Source organism: Periophthalmus magnuspinnatus, chromosome 8 (genome assembly GCF_009829125.3).
Source record: "Periophthalmus magnuspinnatus isolate fPerMag1 chromosome 8, fPerMag1.2.pri, whole genome shotgun sequence".
NCBI lineage: Eukaryota > Metazoa > Chordata > Actinopteri > Gobiiformes > Gobiidae > Periophthalmus > Periophthalmus magnuspinnatus.
The window spans coordinates 13944769-13965900 of NC_047133.1; the positions used below are offsets into that span (position 1 = coordinate 13944769).

A 21132-nucleotide genomic window follows, 5' to 3' on the forward strand; every position below is an offset into this window, starting at 1 on the left:
TGAGATTGGGTCCACGTGAATGAGATTTTTACATAATTGTAATAAATACATGACTCCTATGCTTAATGTAAAATATGGAGGAAATACCACAAGATCATTCTACACATTTATACAATCTTGGAGTAAATCTGGTCTATTGTACCGTCTCTATTTTGTTTTGTTTGTTTATTTAAAACTAACCGTACTTCATTTGTCATTCCCTATCATTATTGTGCTGTTTTCCTTTTGTTCCTAAAAAGAACACCCTTTTATCCCAGCTATTCAATGTAATTTTGAGCTTAATTTTTTGCTCTTTCATTGTTGAGATCTACTGTTTTAATTATTTTTAACCAATTGATACTGCTGCTGCTTGTTGCTAGAATCCAGTTGAACTTATTCGTAGTCGTGTAATAGTTAATAAAACCAAACCAATGCAAACCATGTCATTTAAGTTAGGGCTGCAAGATGAATCAAAACAGTCTTCATCACGATTTGAATGGACACAATTAGCAAATCGCAAAGACTGCCAATTTTTAAGTACTATAATTTCCTAAAACAAAATTATGGTACCACCTTAAAAAAACAAATAAACCAAATATCTGTCTAAATATTCTGCATAAAAATTGCTAACAGTGTACCGGTAGTTTAGATGACTACAAGCATGTTCTGAAATGTGATTTTTGTATTACTTCATATTTGAGTCTTTTTTTCAATTCGTCTTAACACGTTTACAACACAAAACTTTGAACAGAATGCTATCATTAAAACATAAACTGCAAATCTAATTGCACTCACAATGCTTGTCAGCAATAGAGCAATTAGATCATTTTCTTAAATCGGTTCATGTAGTAGCTGCTAATTTTAGAAGTTTACACAGGCTTTGAGAAACAAATGACTTCAATCCCAATTGAAAAGAACCAAACTATTACATTCACCAGTTTAGGTGAAAGGTTTGTAATACTAAAATAAAATTTGTATGAATTTGACTTAGACTTGACTGTAAACATATTAAAATGAATAAAATTGATGTACATATAGTGTGCATATCAAACTGTTTTTCAAAAAAGATTTTAAGTGTGCTCCTGATCCAAAAGTTTGAGTTAAGGTTTACCACATGACAAGTTACTGAGCTCACAACTGATAGGTCCGTGTAGGTTTTTCTAACTCCAAACCAGATGTTAAGTCCAGAGCAGGGTAGTAGTGTGGAATCTGTTACTGTGGTGATTCACATTGACCTAAACCAAACTTTTTCCAGTGACACAAACGTTTGCTCATACCAAACCTGAACTTACCCTGAAGTCAAACTAAACAGACTAAATATTTGGATTTTGCTGTCTGTGTTGCTAATTATAGTTGTAATAATTAATGATTATTAATAGGTCCATTTCATAATATGTAGTATATTATTGCAATAGTATAATAGTATACTGGTTAATGTATCTTGATATCAATATTGAGTCAAATGAATGATATTTTAGCATAAAACAATATAACAATCTCATAAAACTAAGCCAAAAATGTTAACACTATTCACTGAATTTACAAAAGAGGTAAACATGGTTTGTGACACTTGATGTGCCCAGTGAAAAGTGAATTAGTCCAAGGGATTGGACATGATACATGATACTAGTTTGTTGACCAATTCATGTCAAATTAACTCTTTTTATGGGTTCAATAGTTATTTTGTATATACTTAGCACAAAATAAATATTGAGCACTAGTGGGGGTCTTTTTGGTGTTTTGTGGCACATTAGCATTTGAGTAGAATTTAAGATCTTATGAATTAACATGTAAAATTCATAAAATATATTTAGTAACTACTTAAGTCTTTGATTGAGCTTTTTATTGGTTCTGTCAGAGAGGAGTTTGTTGGGATAAATGTTTTTGTTCATCATTAAAGCTTCAGTTGCATTAAGAAGTTTCAAAATATGATTGTGATATTTTCAGTTGCAATATAATTTGTTATTAGGCCTAATTTCATCCAGTTTGATAATGAGCACCGTACTGTAAATATCTCATCACTGACTGTGTTGCTTTGTTTGCAGTTTCTCATCAGTGTATAGAGCTGTTTGGGATCATAGAATTACCCCGACATCATGTGTGTGTTTTGAAAATGTAATGCATGGACATTTTCTTGTAAGTCCTTAAGGCTGATGTTGAGAGCAGTGGCAGAGTCAGCCCTCTGCTGTTCAGAATGGAGCACACTGAGGAGGTGCCAGGAGGCGAGGCTGCTGTGTACTCAGAGTCGGGCCCCTCTCCTTGCTGTTTTCTGATTGGTCCACATTGGCCCCGCCTCACTCCTTGGCGACTCAACATAAAGTGAGATCTGACGTCATCTGCGTGTGCACACAAGCACATCCAGTCATTTAGACAAAGCAGGAACTCTCCTCCCTTCCTCCTGTCTTCCTCTGCTCCCCATTTTGTGTCCGAGTGGGGGTGTGGGGAGGCCTGGCTCCCATCCACTTTCCATTCACTCAGAGCTGAAAGTGCACCGGCTTTAACGATAGATCACATGTAAACTCAATCTATATGCACATGCACCTCATCCTTTTGTAGTTTTATGGAATGTGTTCATAGTTTTTGTGAAAACTGTAAATAAGGTATACACTACCATGTTGCTAAAATGATCACAATGAAATTACTCAATGTGTTACCTTATGTATTATTATTGTCTCTTTGTCATTATCTTTTTTCAGTATCAGATGTCTATGTTAATTACGTATTAGTACAGTGTAAATCTGTCAAACATTTGTTGTATTCATTCTAAGTAGATTTATAAAAATATAAGAAACAAGCTTTAAAAACTTTGTGCTTTTGTATAGATAATAATTTGTTGCTGTCTGTATTCACAATTAATAAACAAGTATGGTGTGAGTGTATCATGTTGACCACATGGAAGCAAACTTAAAGGTGTATACATACTTTTCATTCATTCAGCAGCTTACAGTTTCTTTCAACATTAGAATTTGAAGTGAAAATTGTTCTACCAAATACTTTACTAAAAGGGTGTTTCAAATTATAGATAGGGAGAATTTACAGTATGTTAATATTTTGAGCTTCAGTGCAACCAAATGTAGGCCTTCATTTTTTATTAAAACTTAAGATTTAATAGTGTGTGTGACTGTGTGTGTGTGTGTGTGTGTGTGTGTGTGTCGTAATAGCATGGTTAACATTTAAACCCACACAAATAAATAAAAAATTATAGTACCCCCAATATGTTGATATCATTTTTCCATAGAATGTTGTGCTGTCCAAAATCTGGCAATTCCCATCGCCAGGTTATATCATTTGGAGTCAGTGTGGTTTGCGTTTCTTCACATTTACCATATCATAATGTTCCATATACCAGTGGCAACAAGCTCATACCTCTCCCTCTAGTCTTTTCTGAACTCAGAGAAAGAATTGGCCCTATACTTGCGGTCGTGCCACAGCATTTGTCAGTAACTGTGGCGCGCACAGAATATACTGTATCACATCTGCACCGCTGTGAGGTAAACTGCATCTCGTGTGCATTATATGATGCAAATCGCGATACTATCCTCTGTGTTCAGGTAATTGTGTGTTTTCTTGATAAACTGAGCCCCGAGATATATTAAGTAGCGCATATTATTATTGGAGCAATGCGGCATCTCCCAAAGCTTACTTGATAACTACTAGTGGTCTATACATGGTTCCATGTTCATGTAATGGCGCATGTGGGCTACGCCTCCCCCTCGGCTCTTGCAGGCGTTCTTGTGTGGCTGTGTTCTGGTGAATTCTCTCCCGTCATGTGACTGCACACGTTCATTGTAGTAAATGGGCGTTGCCTGGTCAAGATGGCCGCTCGCTGGTTATCACATGTGAAGCTCATGTGCGCAATGTAGGAAAAAGCATTTTTGGGGTGACTCTTTAGGGTTGACTTAAGCTCATGCTGCTGCAAAGTCCCACATGTGTAACACGAGTACCCGCTTTTAAATGTAATTAAAACACTCTTAAGAAATAAATTAATAGCCTGCCTTTGCCTGCATGTTAGTCCTCCTATAGATTAGGGTTTACACACTGGTAATCCGTGCCATGTTAGTGCTACACATTGGAGGTTGTAATTGGTAACCAGTGTTTTCATCTATTTAACAATTTGTCAGAGAGGCATTTTACGCGTGGGCTTCGTCGCCTCTTCGATAGGTTAAGACTGTAGGTATCAAGAGGCAGCGCGGAGACCAATAACAGATTTAAGAGTTAAAAATATTGTGTTGTCTAACGTTGGCGTTGGTTGAATTTGTAAGGCCTATAGGTGCTCCAAAATAGCAGGCGTAGAGGAGGGGGAGGAGACCGAGGGTGCGCGCTCTCTCCACAGCTCAGGAGCCGCTTGAGCAATGCACTCTGCTGTGGATCCACCAGTGGACTTTCATCTGCAGCCTGTAAAGTATTATTGTTTGTGATCAGTGGCAATTTAAGGCTACATACTGTGCTGAATTTATCTGAAAATTCTGTAAATATAATCTATATCAGGATCTGACGCGTAGGCCTGTAGCCTACTGTAGGTTCTGAAATAATTGGTCAGATGGACCTAATGGCACGGCCGCCCTCTTTTACAGTGATATAGTGATTGTAGTTAAGTTGTTACGTTCTCTCTGTCATGTTTAAAACATGAAACTACTGTTGCGTAACACTGAAGCAGAGTCCGCCACAGGCTCTCAAAATGGAGCCGCGCCTCTCCAAAATGGAGGCCTGCGCAAAAGCTGAGGCGGGGTCAGAATGGAGATCCGTGCCTGAACTTTGACCCATTCTGTGGCACCCTCTTACTAACACCCGCTGCCGTTTAGAGTGGTAAAATGTGGAACTTTTAGAGAAGGACGAGCTGGTTGTAGTTTTCCTGTTGGTCGAATTCACATTCACAGCTGTGCCGCTGTAGACCTCTGTGTCATCCGTTACTTCTTTATTCATGCTTTTATAAACTACGCAATATGGTATAGCTTACTAGGCTGCTATTGGTTAGTGTCAAGAGTACTTGTGTAAAGTTTTTAAAAACGCCCAGCACGAATTAATTTGGTGAAACTGCATTTGTTTGTGTTACTAGCAGCATTTTATTTTATTGTAACATATATTTTGTGGATCTGTGAAAATGCTTATCATTTAAATAAATTCACAAGTAAATGTTTGCATGACAGTTGAATTGCATATACAATTAAAGGTGAAATAGCCTAATTAGTAACAGGGCTCAAGTGAGCTGTGTGTGCAGTAGCAGTGCTCTGATTGGTGGGTTGCTGGAGGCTTGTGGATCAGAGATGCAACATCTCAGCTCTCAGAATGTGGCTGGCTGCAACAGACGTGCTCTCCAACATTGCCTAGCACATTGTACTTGGTTCAGCTGTGTGGCGTGTTATTGCATCCACTCAAATACCTTCCCAGGAACCATCAGTTTCATCCTCCTCTTCCTCTTGTCTATTTAAAGCTCCTGTCCAGTGTTACATGCCTTTTTTTCAGCCCGAGTGAAGGAAACCCTGAGCTGAGAGGCAGGGAGAGATGCAGAACGGAAGTGAGAGTGTAGAAGATGAAGAGGTGTAGAGTAACAGTCAATGGGACATATAGCTCTCGCTTCATGTTCTGTGTAAATATGGTGTTCTATTCACTAAAAGGAAAATAACAATCAGAAATTTGGGAGTTTTTTATTTCCTTTCTAATGTTATTTGACATGCTGTGCTCTTTACTTTATAACTGAATCACTATTTCATATCAAAGGATCTGCTGAGCATAGCTGCTTGTATTGGAACCACGATGCTAGTTTTTCTCTTGGAGAACTTGTTGGGTATTGCGTATTAGAGTTCAGGTGGGTAGAGGAGTTAACTGCGAGTTAAGGTGATGGTGTTTGGTTGCTGTTACTCACTCCTGACCATTTGCAATAAAATATTAATTTGTGATTTTATGCTAGCTAGATTGCTTTATAAAATATTAACCCGCTGCACTCCATTGCTCATGTAGCCGGCTCCTGGTTCTTGGTGACATAGTAGCAGGGGTTTATTGCAGGTAATGGTGACTCTGACTGCACATATACTGCCTGTATGTGCTACAAGTGCCATGTTGTTTCGGACAGATTTGAGTATAAAGCACACCAAACTGCTCTGATCAGAAATAAAATTGCTAAACATATTAGGGCTGTAGACATTAGTCATTTAGTCGATTAATCGGTCGATGGTGTCTTAGTTGACCAAAATTTGTCTTAATTGACTAATGATTTTATTTAGATTGTAAAGATTTATATGGGACAGCAACAGAAAGGAGAAGTTAGTGAGTGAGCTGAAGATTTTTTTTCTATTTATATGCTAAAGGCAGATTAAACCCATGATTTAATCTTTATAAAAATACATTATTTCTCTGTACTTTTATCTGCATAAATAAATACATTTATAAAGTAGATAATTAGCAACTATTAAAAAAAATAGCAATTTCATCTGTATTCTGTTATTCCTAAACAGAGAAAGTAACTTCCCGGCTGCAAAACTCCCTTTGCTCAGTGAGTGGGCTTTGTTAATTTGTTGAGCCTGTTCTTGTGGCGCGGTGGTTTATCACATTGTTTGTTGCTGAGGTCACTTGAGACTCTGGCAGATGTACCCTAAGCTTGACGTCGTAAACTGTGGATAAAAGGCTTTATCGATAAGCACTTGTGGTGCTGAACCATGGCACATCTATTCTTATTGGTGACATGGGCTGGAGTGTGTAGGAGGCCAGTCCTATGTGCAGTGGAATAGAAAAGGTAATTTAAATCATGTACATGTTAGCCAAACTACCCCTTCAAACTAATTACCTATATCATTCAAATGTATGTTGTCTACCAAACGCAATGAGATGCTTATGCAGACATTACCAACCTGCAGATGTGTCTGTCAGAAGATGAAGGAGACACATATTGTATGGTCACCAAGTGGAATTAGAAGCTTCTTGCTGTGTGCTTTTACTTTTGAATGCATAGTACAAGTTATTTTAATAGATTCATGATAGTACGTCAGCCAAGGTTCATTTCTAGCCCGTACTGCCAACACTCAACAGCAGTCATGCAGGAATGCTACGTAAATATCTCTTCAGAAATGTAGATTGATAGTGAGTATTTTGACTTATTTTTAGTTTTAGGGGCTTGATTTCTAATATTTTTTTGTTTGTTGATTGTAAATTCCAAAAAAGTTTTTATTGCCATGACTACACAGGCGTGATTATTTCAGAGTCACTACCAGTCTTTGGTGGTTTATCTACATGTTGCTGCTTTAGGTGGCACTTTGCTCCCATGGCCCCTGTGTCAGGCCTAAAGAGCTTTGACCCCTGCCCTTTGACCCCACCTAGAAAAGCCTTTTCTTCTGTAGCAGGAGCTCCTCTCTGCCGCCTTAGGGAGCATGCTCCTTTCATGCGCTTACTCCTTTTCACTCTTGTGCATCTTTTATTTCTTAACTTTGTTCTGTGTGAAAATAACAACCAAAAAATAAAAATCTCACATGGTTATAGTTTTTACCACAAATACATACTTATTTTAGCATACAAAGCATTTTAAAAACTATTATCTTTGTCAACACCAGATACAACCTCTTCACTCCATTCTTTGAAAGTAGTTCACATTCTTTAGTTGACCTTGATCAAATTTTGAATCATAACTTAGATAATCTGGCGGGTTGTTTTGTTGTCTACTTGTCTATCCATCCATCCATCTTACAGGCCTTATGGCCAACCCATTCCTGACCTGTTGCCATGGTTTCAGCCAATGGGGAGCACCCCCTAGGCCAACAGGCGTCAACAGTGCGGGTCACGCGAGTTCAGCGGCGGTGGCGTGTTGGGGGTTGGGGTGAACGAGGGTGTAAGAGCTGGATAATGGGCAGATGATGTGCTGATAAGGTGGAAAGGCATTTACATTGAGGGGCTCAGAGTTTTGCCTGTAAAGGTGTGTTTCGGAATGGGATGGGGCTGTTGCGTAGCCTGCAGACTTAGCATCGATCAGTGATTCGGTGATCAAAAGGCCACACTGTTTTTCTGGAGGGTGGATGCCAGGTATTCTCAGCACACAAAAGCCTATTCACAAGGGAGCCTCCCGCAGGTCGGATGGAGACGTGGGGGTGGGTTCTCCGTGGGTGTGGTCTGGAGAGAAGCAAAACACACACAGCCACATTTCCATTCCAGACATCATCAAAATTCTCGGACTTGAAGGTAGAAGAGATTTAAGGACTTCCATGGTGGCAGTTACAAAAACAGGTCAAAGGTCAAGAGTTCTTGTAAAAAAACAAGTCCTACATCACCTTATAAACAATTTAAGAACAACTTCAAACCCAACAATGAAAAATCTTTATAATTTTTTGCCAATTACACATTTTTTTGGTGATGTTTAAGATGCATGACTCCTTAAAAGCCCAAAAGATTGTGCCATCGTTAAAACTTTATCTGGAATGAGTGCATGTGAACAGGGCTGAATGATTTGGATCTAATTGCGATTTTTCTGACAGATATTGCAATTAGATTTGCAATGTATGTTTTAATAATAGGATTTTGTTCGAAGTTCACATTCTAAATGCAACTAGAAGAATTGACAGAAAGACTGAAATATAAACTGAAAATCTAATACAAGAAATACATTTCAGAACATGTTTGTACAGATCTAAACTGGAATAGCAGGGGTTTTTTTTTTTGCTAAATTGTAGAGAAGTTTCATAAAGTCTTGGCCTGACCGATGCTGTGGGGTTTGTATGTTTGAACTAAAGAAGAACAGAATTAACAAAACAATATGATATCCCTTCTTCATAAAACTGCTAACCCTGTAGTTTTTACTTGAAATTAATGTGATTTTTGTATTAGTTTTGCAGTTCATAATGTGGTGTTTAAAATGTGCAATGTGAACTAAATTGCAAATGCAGCCTCATATGTAAAACCAGTTAAGAACAGTGTCAAAATATTTTATTTAATTGTATTTACTGTCAGACTTTGATGAAGCTTGGATTGTTCTGTTGTTAAATCCTTTTCTTATATTTTCACAGGACCAGGAAGCTACAGATCCGAAACATTCCCCCTCAGCTGCGGTGGGAGGTCAGTCCTTTTGCATATTTTACAAAGTGATTCTTTCTAAAATCCTAATCTACAACTTGAGCAGGACCATGTCGTCAGGATTAAACTCATCACATTTTAGTGTCACTAATCATTATGATGGCAGGTATTTTTGCTGTCCATATGAAAGGGGCTAGGGGAAAATGGGTTCTGAACTGTGACATCGTGAATACATGACAAAACAGAATTACTCAGAGTGAGCTTATGATAAAGCTAACTACTGTTACATGAAAAAAGTTACTTAAAAAGTACTTAATGTCCACTTAAATATATATGTCACGGTTGAGGTGAACATGTTTCTCAAAAAGAGTATAAATCTAAAGTGCATTAATATCACTTTATTACCTTTGAATATGGTGACTTTTTTACACCACATTTACACTTTTTTGTACAGACAGATTAGAGTTAAATTAAATATTGTAACTTAGACAATATATATATTTAAATCTATAATTAGGGCTGCATGAATTAAAAAAAAACTTTATTTGATTTGAACTTTCTGTTGGCTCTGCTGGTTAAATCAACTTTTTTGTTTTGTTGTGATGTCAGTTGTGATTTTGTGCTCTAAAAAGTTGCATTTTTGCCCTCTTCCTATCACAATATTCACAATATTGTAATATGTTATATTTTAAGATTCCTGTTTGGGAACCATGGTGTGAACAGACATGCACTAATGAACTTCAGCCATATAGATACTATACTATATAGATAGCAGTATATTGTACATATCATATATTAATGACTGCTCATGATGCATGGTTAGAAAACTTAAAATCTAACCTCTTTATCAATTTATTTATTGCCCCATTCATATTATTAGACATATGTCTAGGTCATGTACTTATGACAGTGTGAAAATGTAAAATGAAATGTTTGCACATAAAATTCTTATATCTATTTTTATTTTGCACTATTTTCTCAGTTGTTAGTTTAATCTGTAGAAAGAAGTGTCATAGAAAAAGGCCTTGATGAAACCATATCTATCCTATGTGAGTGAGACTTCTCCTGTCAACTCCTGTCAAGACACTTTTATAAAAACGTATAAAACGGTTCTTCTCCATGAAAGGGCCCAGACAACTTCTCAAGCTTCTTAAAATGGTATCTGGATCTAATCATTCTTCTACTGAGTTATTCAACTGGACTCGACCTTGAGAGGAGCATTCATCTATGTGCACAGATAGCTTTCTTTTTGTTAGCATATTATCAATAAAAATAGAGTTCATCAAAGGAGGATGGAATTAAATTTGGATTACACTAAAAGTTATCTGGTAAATTACAAGCATTGCATGATTTTTATTTTTAAATGATTTTGTGCAAGTTAATTCTTCATTAATAATTGTATAAAATTTTGCAATATTTTCAGTGTGATTTGTGACATTGACATGACAATCATTAGGTCTGTTATTATTTATTAATTTATTACTGTTTCATTTAGAGTAAAACAAGGGTATATTTATTTATTTATTATATGTTTTGTTCTATTAAATGTGCACACATGCATAAACATCATATTTTAGCTTTGTTGAATATTGATGCTATTATAATTATATATTTGTGGAGTTTGTCTGCTTATGTCTCGTACAGAAGACTGATTTTTATGTTTTACTAAAGAGCTGAAGTAAGTGATCTTTAGCAGTACAGGATATTTACAGTTATCTCATATTTTCATGGTATTAAAACTAGATTAGTTCACTCATGCACTACTTTTATAATTTATCATTTTAGTGTTGAAGTTAAAATGCCAACCATTATAAGAACTAAAACTGCACATTTTAGGTAAAATAAAGTCTGATTAAGCTATGTTTGTGCAAGTTTCTAAAATTGTTGTACTGTTTGCTACAACTTTACATTTAAAAAGATTTTAGCTACATTTGTGATTGAAAGTAAAGGTGTGCAATGCATCATCTACATAGTATCAAATATGTTGTTTTAAATCTATGTCTGATTTGAATGTGGAGTATATTGTATTAAAAAGAAAACATTCAAAAAGTTAGTAAATACTTTAATAAATAAGTTAAAAGAACAGAAAGTTATCTAATCAAAAGTATAAGGTGATATTTCAGTACTTCTCTGGTTAATTTTACAGTCTAATCACTTTTTGTGTGATACTTGAACCTCAACCAAGACATTTACAGGCATGTTTTACCATATTTCTGATTAATTCAGTATGATTTGATTATGATTATCCAAGCAGTCCAAAAAACACTGACATTGTATTTTTGTGAGTATCCCCCTCTCCTTAAAGACCATTTTGTAATGATGATCTGTGTAGAATAGTTGTGTGTATGTGCTGAGGGTGTGGTGGCACAGCGCGGCCCTCCATCGGGCAGAGAGGAGCAGACAGACGGGGCCTGGTGTAGGGCTTGGTGCCATTTGGTCCAGTGCCAAGTCTGTGGTAATCCTCCACAGTCCACATGGGGGCGACGTGTCTGCGCTACACTGAGGGGGGGGCCTCAAAAACTTGGAATTAGCAAATCTGCAATTATTTTAGATGATGAAATACTATCTCTCTTGCATTGATAAAATGTACTATGGGCCAAAACTGTAGTTGAGACTTACAGACTGATTTGTGAAGGGTCCTTTAAGCAGTCAATACTTCAGTCCTCATTATTTTTTCTGTGTGAAAAAATATACAAAAACTATAATTAAAAACTACTTAACCATGCCAAAACTACATGCAACTCTTTTTGTATTTTGTTCTGCCCTAAACTTCACATCATATTTACATAAAAAGACCCCATCAAGTCTTTGAAATGCAACAAACATTTTTCAAAGCTTTTACAACAGCTACATTTATTATGGAGATAAGTTAAAACTTAGTCCTGTTCAATACAGTTTGAAAGTGTGAAACTAAATCTAATGTAGAATGATGAATTTGTCCATAGCTTCTTGCTTCATAGAGTTTTCAAATGAATTCAGTATTTACGAGAAATCAATTGTTTGTGTTTTTCCATTGGCAAATATATGACCTTTCAAAGAACAAACAAAAAAACTTGTCTGTAAACATAATTGTGCTCTTTTGTTAAAACAACTCTATGAAAATCATAGAATATATTTTAGGCTGTTTACAGTATTGATGTTTTATATGAATAATAATGGTCTTTACTTTAAATTTGTTTAATTCACATGTGGTTTATTAAAAAGAATATTTTCTTAAAAAGTTTCAAACAAAAACACCAAAGCATGACCAGAGTTATGCAACAGTTGCATATCATTTCAAGGACACGTTTTTGTAGAATATGATTTTGTGTTTTCTAGAAATGGGAAATATAGATTTCTTCATAAAGTTACAACACACATGATGATATATGTGTACTTGTAATGGTTTGTACATGTAAAAACATGTGTTTGCATTCTGACCCTTTTGCTCTTGTGTTGTCAGGTCCTGGATGGTCTGTTGGCCCAGTGTGGAACAGTGGAGAACTGTGAACAAGGTACAATCTCAACCTCATCCAACTGTACTTTACGTAGTGTTTCATTTGACATCACATTTTCACATCATTGCTTTGGTTTTTATCTTGTAAATTTAACCTATCACTATGAACTAAACTAATAAAACAATTGTATTGATTTGTTTTTGGAGGAGTTTTTAAAAGTGCATTCTCATATCTACAAGTTAGAGTAATTAAAAAGCGAAAAGGTTTTGTCACTTGGGAGTAGCATCAAAAGATACTGTTTTGAGAATGAGTGAGCGACTGGAAATTTGTTGTACCTTGTTGAACATGATCTCTAAGAGGTTTGTGTTGTGCCTACAGTGAACACAGACAGTGAGACTGCAGTGGTCAATGTCACTTATGCCTCCAGGGACCACGCCCGACAGTAAGCTCCACTGTTTTTGTACACTTAAGTGACATGAGATGAATGGAAGTGTTCTGTAAGAGGGCCCATGAAATCCAAACGATATGCTCATTGTGCGCCATCTAGTGGCCATTATGTCAAATATACTAAATAGTGACAGATGAAACCAGTGGTGTTTCTGAAAATCAAAGTGGAATGATTAAAAGAAAATATAGAGCCCTAACTAGGGCTGTAGGCTTTTAGTAATTTATTTGATTAATTGACCGATGGAATCTTAGTTGACCAAAATTTAGTTATTTAATTAACTAATCATTTTATTTAGATTACAAGGATTTATATGGAACAACAGCAGGTAGAAGTTACTGAGTTCGATGAAGATTTGGTATTTTTGGTATTTCATTGTTTCCTAGTACTATTTCCTGCATACATTGTTATTTTTACATGAAATCCCGTGCAGGTCTAGTGTTTTGAATGCAGCTTGGGCCAGATACATAGAGATACGTAATATTTTTTGCCACGCCCACTTTTCAGTCGAGTAATCAATCAGTAGGACGTGTCTTTAGAATTTCTTTAGTTGACTACAGCTCTAACTTTATATGTGATCGTATATTTTTCTGATCTGGTAGAGCCATCCAGAAGCTGAATGGATACCAGTTTGAGAACAATGCCCTGCACGTGTCCTACATCCCTGATGAAACATGTGATCTGGACGGGCAGAGGGGCCCCGATAATGGGCGCAGGGCTGGGTATGGACCCCGGGGTGGACCGCGCAGTGGCTCACCAACCCATGGCGCTCCCGGCAAACCCCACCCCGACTTCCCCCTGAGGCTGCTAGTGCCCACCCAGTATGTGGGCGCTATCATTGGCAAAGAGGGGGCCACCATTCGTAACATCACCAAGCAGACACAGAGCAAGTGAGTGACACACAGCACATGCTTTCATCCTTATCTTAAACCCGTGGTGTCCAAACTTTTCTCATTAAGGGCCACATATAAAAACACAGACAAAGCTGAGGGCCGGTTGAGGGCCATAGACTGGTCGCCAATACAGTGAAAATCTGTGTTATTATTATAAGTTAGACTGAATAACTAGACCTTTATTCATGCTTACATCCTCAATGGGACACATTAAATATTTGAGATGGGCAGCAAATAGATTTACAGAAACGTAGAGTAAAAAGTACTATTTAATGTAACATGGGCCAGTTCACCTGGAAGCTTGAGGGCCAAGAAAATTTGGACTGAGGGCCACATTTGGTCCCTGGGCCACAGTTTGGGCACGCCTGTCTTAAAGGATCTTAAACATCAGGTTGTGGCTATCAGCTGTGGAAAAGGGGTTGGTACTACATTCTTCAGTTAAGTAAATTTAATTTACATCACTGATTTTATGATTGTCAAATTTCATCTGCATGCATAAAATTATTATCTGTCTATAATCAACACATCACTATGTCACTTACTGACCGTGAAGTTCAAGTTGTGACTCATGTCCACTGTGCCCTCAGGATTGATGTCCATCGCAAAGAGAACGCAGGAGCTGCTGAGAAGCCCATCAGTATCCACTCCACCCCAGAGGGTTGCTCCGCCGCCTGCCGCATGATCCTGGAAATCATGCACCAGGAGGCCAAGGACACCAAGACGTATGTTACTCCCACTCTGTCTAATTTAACACTAGACATTTGTGTGTCCACCTGTGTGTGACCACCCTCTGCTCCTACTGCAGTGCTGACGAGGTCCCTCTCAAAATCCTGGCTCACAACAACTTTGTGGGACGTCTGATCGGCAAAGAGGGACGCAACCTGAAGAAAGTGGAACAAGACACAGACACAAAGATTACCATCTCCTCGTAAGGCTGCTCATGTACCACAGAGCTATAGACAGTCATCTTTACCCACACGTTGACAATGGGGCTGAAGTTACTGGTGCTAGTATGTTCCTGCATTTATTGTGCCAGGGGTGGATGATGTCCTATGCCTGCTGAGTCATAGCAATTTAGAGTGAATGAGTTTTAGTGATGTTAAGGTCTGCTAAATGCCATGCAAGAACAGTTCCACAGAGATTAGCCTCAGTGAGCTATCTAATATACCAATTATACAGTGTCTGAGGTTTTTGAGTTCCACAGATTCCAACACAAGAAACAATTACCTTCATAATATTAGTCATGATACTGACACTGAAATAAATTGTAAAAGAAAGAATAAAGAACAAACCTGATAAGAGCCATTCAACAACATCTGCTCATGTCAGAATCTCAAACTTCAGCAGTTACTCTTATTCTATGTAGCTTATGTGTGATTCCACATTCAGCCCCACGCAGGACTATCAGATCTGGTCAATGGAATGTTGTTGCTGTGCTCCACACTCATATCTCCATTGTTGACTCTTTACAGCTTACAAGACCTGACAATGTATAACCCTGAGAGGACCATCATGGTACTTGGCACCGTGGAGGCTTCCTGTAAGGCTGAAGAGGAGATCTCTAAGAAGCTACGGGAGGCGTATGAGAACGACGTGGCTGCTATGAATGTGAGACCCACACACACAGGACGTGACTTTAGCCTCTGCACTCTGAGCACAAGATTTACATTTGTATCTTCTGCACAGCAACAGACCCACCTTATCCCAGGCCTCAACCTGGGCGCTCTGGGCCTGTTCCCGTCCTCTGGTGGCCTGCCTCCACCTCCTCCAGGCAACTCTTGTGGAGGGGCTCTCTATGGCTTTGGGGTAAGTCTGTTGTCATCATATGGCTCACATGGGCTCATTTACTCCTACTACTAATTGTCTACCTTCTACTTGAGTTTTAACATTTACTTGATCCACTTATTGAGAACATTTTATTTTTGTCACATTTTCATTCACAATTCCATCTCTGGGTGGATTTAAAGCTATGTCTGAGGAGGACAAACAAGTTATAATGTAGTCACATGTGCCCTCAGGCTCCAGAGCAGGAGACTGTGCACGTGTACATCCCAGCCCAGGCCGTGGGAGCCATCATTGGGAAGAAAGGCCAACACATCAAACAGCTGAGCCGCTTCGCTGGGGCCTCCATCAAGGTCTAAATCTCCTCTTGCTTTTATTACTCAAGCATCAGCTGTCTGAAAAGTACTAAGCAGGTTTTTGCCCAGCAGATTGCTCCAGCTGAATCCTCCGACTCTAAAGTTCGACAGGTCATTGTGACTGGACCTCCTGAGGCACAGTTCAAGGTACGAGTGCTTTGTATTTCTAGATCACAGTGAGAGGGTCCAGATTAAGTTCCTGTCATGGTTGAGAATGTGTGGTTTTCACCAATAATTGACATGCATGTTTGTGTCTCTGTGATAGGCTCAGGGGCGGATCTATGGCAAACTCAAAGAGGAAAACTTCTTTGGCCCTAAAGAAGAAGTCAAGCTGGAGACTCATATCAAGATGGCAGCCTCTGCTGCTGGCAGAGTTATTGGAAAGGGAGGCAAAACGGTAGGCCTACAACTACTATAAGATAAAAGGTAACAGTTGAGTGCAGCTCAGGAACAGTTGTGTAAAGTAACTGTGTGTCTCAGGTGAATGAGCTGCAGAATCTCACTGCTGCTGAGGTGGTGGTACCCAGAGAGCAGACTCCAGATGAAAACGACCAGGTCATTGTCAAGATCAACGGACACTTCTTTGCCAGTCAGGTACCAGCATCAGGAAATTACCACTCTTCTCTCAACATTATTGACGTGCATTGTCAGTGTTATCACTCACTTCATCTTTTGATGGTCTCAAAATGTGCAACAACTGCATCTTCACAATTTAATAACAAACAAATCCAGTTCTAAATAAGATTCCAACTGTGCTTACATTTTTAAAAGATGCATGAGATGAAACTGTTGAAGGCTATTCCAACACATTATCATATACCTTTAGAAATCAAAGGGTTTTGTACCCTCATTCTCTGAGGAGGAAAATAATTTCAGTCTATTGTCACTATTACTAATTGTAATACATTTTAAATAAAATATGGCCTTTGAATGACTAATTGTAATGTGTGGGGCTGGTTGTGTGTTGCTGAGATACTAACCCTACTGTATGTGCTGTGCAGCTGGCCCAAAGGAAGATCCGGGAGATCCTGACCCAGGTGAAGCAGTCCCAAAAAGGAAACATGAGCCCAGGCCCTCAGCCTCAGGGCTTCACTGAGATGGGGGGCCCCACACAGGCACTGGCTCAGGACCACCAGCCACGCAGAAAGTGAAGTGCCTGATGAACAGACAGACAAGACACACGGACGAATAGACGGACAGACGAACGGATACAAGAGAGCAACACACGGACCCAGCAATAGATAGGGAGAGTTCTACAGAGAGAGGGAGTACGCCCATTAGCTAGAGAAGAGAGGGAGGAGAGGATTCAAATCAAAAAGATGAAATGAATAAAAAAAGAAAGCAAGCAGATGCCAGGCCAGAAGAGACTGGTTCAGGATGGAGGGAGGGCAGAGGAGGGTTGTCAAGAGGCTGTGTTGGTCTGATTCTGGGCAGCTCCACTGTATGTGTAGGGAAGCAGCCTTACACCTGTCCACTGACTCAGGCACTGCCCAGGCCCTACCGTCACCTAACTACCCACCTGAACTCAGCCTCAGATGTAAGGCTGTTTTTTAAATAGAGATATATGTATAGAAATGTTTATTCAGAGCTATTATTGATAGAATGCAGTGAAACCGAGGCGGGAGAGGGAGCAGGGAGCTGCTATAGCAGGTTTGGGGTGAAGTGTGGGAACAGGTCTATAGTCCTGCCCACTATTCAGCCTGAACCACAGTCAGTACAGAAGAGGGGCTGAGATGCTAACACTGCTCTTTAAAAACCTCTCCGAGTCGTGGAGAGATTAGAAGATAATGAAAATATGAGGTTGTAAATATATAATCTTCATGAAAAGTTAAAAAAATGCTGTGTCTGGACGCTGCCCAGCCCTGTGCAGTCATATGTAGCTGTATTTGTTTACAGCGGGCAGGGGCTGGGGGCTCCAGGCCTAGCAGGAGACAGTAAGGCACGCCGAGGTCGCGGCTAGTCCTGCAGTTTTAATGCAGAGGCTCAGCTCACGCTCAGACACCTTTGTAGAAAACAGCCAGCTATGCTAGCTGGCTAGCGGCCCGCACCTTAAACGGCATATTTTATATATATTATATATATATGATATGTGAGTTAGCCCGGCCCCTCTGGTGAATGTAGGAGGCAGTGAGTTGGGAAACTACACCTTTAACACTACGTCCTGCAATGACAGGCAGACAAAGTGTGTCTCATTGTTTCTGCTCATTACTTTTCCGCTGGCCAACAGCATAGCACGAGGAGCTCTATGGTCCTCACTGTCATAACTGTCCTGGCCCAGCATGGAGAACCAAAGGCCAAGTCTTCCAAAGCTCCTTGCCTTGAGCACAGAGAAGGTAAAATCAGACCGAATGGAGCAGCTCTTTGATTCCCTCTCCCAAACTGCCGAAGGCCTGTGGGCGGAGCCTCCAGACCCTGCCTGCGTATGATAATGAGGGGCAGGGTCTGTGCCTGGACGCTCTGCCATTATTAGAACAGATTAGAAAAGAAATGAAAAGAAAACCTACCTCAGGGTAAAGTTACCTCAGTATTCCTAACTTTTTTTTTTTGCTTGCTGGTATTTTATATAAGATGAAAAAAGAAGAGCTGAGACCTGAATATTTTTTATTTTTTTAAGAAGAAAATTATTTTTTTTTTAGGTATTGTCTTGTTGCTTTGATATTTTTTTCTGTTTTTTTGTGTGCTGAATGAATGTGCTCAGGATGACACAAAGGCTGTTTTTAAAGCAGAGATTCAGTGTGGAGAGGAAATGGGGGAAGTGCCATTTTGCCTTTTTTAGAAAACAGGCTCTTTGTCTTCCTGAAGTGTGACTGTTTGCGATGGGACCAATGGGGACAGGGGTGAGTGGAGGGGGGTCCACAGGGGCACACGGATGCCTCCTCATGGGCCTGGAGTCTCCAAGCTCAGCTCTGCTGGCTCCTGAGGGACCCTCCTCTCCTGCCTTATTGTGATGACATCATCATGACATGCCAAACATTATGAGAGGGCTCAAATGTGTGGGACAGAGCCAGCACACAGCTCAAGTGACTCTCTGAATGTGAATCTACCCTGTGCACTGACCGCTGCACCTCAGCTCCCTATTGGCAACCTGTGTGATTGTGTTTCTGTTCACTGGTTTGAAATGTTCCGTTTAGTCTGGAGATGTGGTTTGGGTGAAAAAAGCAGAAAAAAGTAGGAAGAGAACCTATGGCCCCTCCGTCTAATTCCATCGGATGGATGCTCAAAATTGGGAGTTTAAAACATTCAACATGCCACTACAAAATAGATTCTAACCTGTACAAAAGAACAGACATAAGCTGACCACAGTGACCACTTTTTCTACTTCACAAGGTCACTGACCCTAAAGATCTCACCAAGCCACTTACGGACACTGCCAGATAACCATTGTGTAACCTCTGCTTGGTGACAGCCACTGTAGCATGCTATCGAACAGGGAAGGTCTATTTTACTGTGTCTGCTGCTTCCATTTTGACCGGAGCTGAGAACTAAACCAAGTCACGGTGGGTTCTCACCTCTTTCAAAACCATAGAGCTCTGTCCACCAAGACACGCTATTATAGGATTCATAATCAGCCTGCAGCCATTCAGATTTGTTAATAATTTATCTTTTTTTTTGGTTAGATTGAGTTTATGACAATACAGCAAGCTTTATTTGGACGTGACATCTGGGGACGTACTGTTGCACTAACCAATGACAATATCAGAATGAAGCTCCTGTAAGAGTGACCTCCAGGAGAGACGCAAGAATTTTTTGTTTGAATTTTACCAGAAAAGTAATTTAATTTGTGGAGTGGGCGGGATAGTCAGGATCCCTCGTCCTCTCTTGCGCTGGTCTCCATCGTGTTCGTTTTGCTCACACGACCTTTTTAAACAACCTACTCTTTTATTTTTTGACACTTTGACTCTTTGGATTTCACTATATTTGTCTTTAAATGCACAGTAACAGCTACTACACAACACAGTAGCTCAGTACATGACAGTGCCAAAAGCAGGCACATCTCACCTGCAGTATCACCACTGGGGTCATGTTGGAGCATAGAGTAGCCCTGCGAGTGCACGTTCTGTCTCCTCTGACATGAGAGAGGCACACACGTTTACTCCTGCCACGAGCAGCCTTCTGGAAGAGCCCAGTCTGTAAGAGAGCCACTGCCCATAAGCCTGTGGAGGAGGCTGCCGCTAACATGTCACAACTATACCACGTTCCAAATCCTTTTGCAACAGCTTCTAGACAGGGTAGATAGTGCGCAAAGTATTTAAATGGCTTTGTGCATCCAGTAATTCGCGATGTGAATGTTTTTTACACGATTATGGAGCTCAGCAGTCCCACCATCTTTGAAGTCTGCTCTGGTTCTGTAAATACATTTTCCATACATTTTTCCCATGGATTTCAAATATTAAAATTTCAAAGGCATCGCAGAGGCTAACCAGCTATGTGGCAACAAATACCCATAATGAAAAACCTCCAAAAATGCAAAATTTGGAAAAGCATTTTAATAACTGTTTCAAAGTTTTAATACTATTTTTTTCCGGCAAGTCTATGAGAAAAATTAATGAGAAATGTACAACTGGAACCAGGTGATCGGCCGTCACTGTTCCACGCCGTTGACGCACTGCAACCTGTGACTACAACGTGTGAAATTATTGGCCTTCTGCTCCTCAGCCAATCACACCATGGGATGTGGGTGTACTATGCAAGCTACATTCTTAAAAAAGAGAAGGAATGTACAGAGGAACAAGGGACTGAGATGAATGTTCACATTTAGGTGATGTCGTAAGAGCTTCCTTTAGCTACTCTAGACTGATGGGGGTTACAATTATTGCATATTACGGGGACTAAGGCATGTTGTTATTACACTTTGTCAATTGACAGCAAAAAGGAATACCCAGATTTATGAAAATGACTTGAATTCAGAGTCTAAGTCTCCATGAAGTGCCTGGTTTAGAGCAGAAAGAGTATTAGATATAAGCATACACGAAAGAGGACATAGTAGACCTATGCTTTTAAAAGGTTTAACAGTGGTGTAATTGCTGACATGATGCTACAAAATTCTTCAAAGTGTGACAATGCTTTCTCCACTGGGCCAAGGGTAGTCCATCAGGCTCCAAGACCAGCGGCTCGGAGGTCAGTTGGGAGATGTTTTCTTCAAACTCCTCCATGTCTTGTACCCATGTCCCCTCTCCGATACGCAGAGGGACGCGACGAAACAACCTCTCGACACATAACTAGGAACGCTACCTCAAAAAAAACAAAAA

The 21132-nt window shown here is 39.5% G+C and overlaps 1 protein-coding gene across 2 annotated transcripts in view; it reads left to right on the forward strand.

The window, feature by feature from the left end:
- igf2bp1 (insulin-like growth factor 2 mRNA binding protein 1) overlaps nucleotides 1-17191 on the forward strand; it is a 29351-nt gene extending 12160 nt beyond the window's left edge. The window contains exons 3-15 of one of the 2 annotated variants that reach the window (XM_033971134.2): nucleotides 8964-9012; nucleotides 12413-12464; nucleotides 12786-12849; nucleotides 13455-13742; nucleotides 14333-14467; nucleotides 14551-14673; nucleotides 15218-15353; nucleotides 15432-15551; nucleotides 15764-15880; nucleotides 15956-16030; nucleotides 16149-16280; nucleotides 16364-16477; nucleotides 16885-17191. In XM_033971134.2, the coding sequence (XP_033827025.1) occupies nucleotides 8964-9012; nucleotides 12413-12464; nucleotides 12786-12849; nucleotides 13455-13742; nucleotides 14333-14467; nucleotides 14551-14673; nucleotides 15218-15353; nucleotides 15432-15551; nucleotides 15764-15880; nucleotides 15956-16030; nucleotides 16149-16280; nucleotides 16364-16477; nucleotides 16885-17034 (1555 nt within the window). In that variant the 3' untranslated portion in view covers nucleotides 17035-17191. Of the gene's footprint in view, nucleotides 1-8963; nucleotides 9013-12412; nucleotides 12465-12785; nucleotides 12850-13454; nucleotides 13743-14332; nucleotides 14468-14550; nucleotides 14674-15217; nucleotides 15354-15431; nucleotides 15560-15747; nucleotides 15881-15955; nucleotides 16031-16148; nucleotides 16281-16363; nucleotides 16478-16884 lie in introns of both variants that reach the window. The other variant, XM_055223536.1, reaches the window with a different exon arrangement.
- The last annotated feature ends 3941 nt before the right edge of the window (nucleotides 17192-21132 follow it).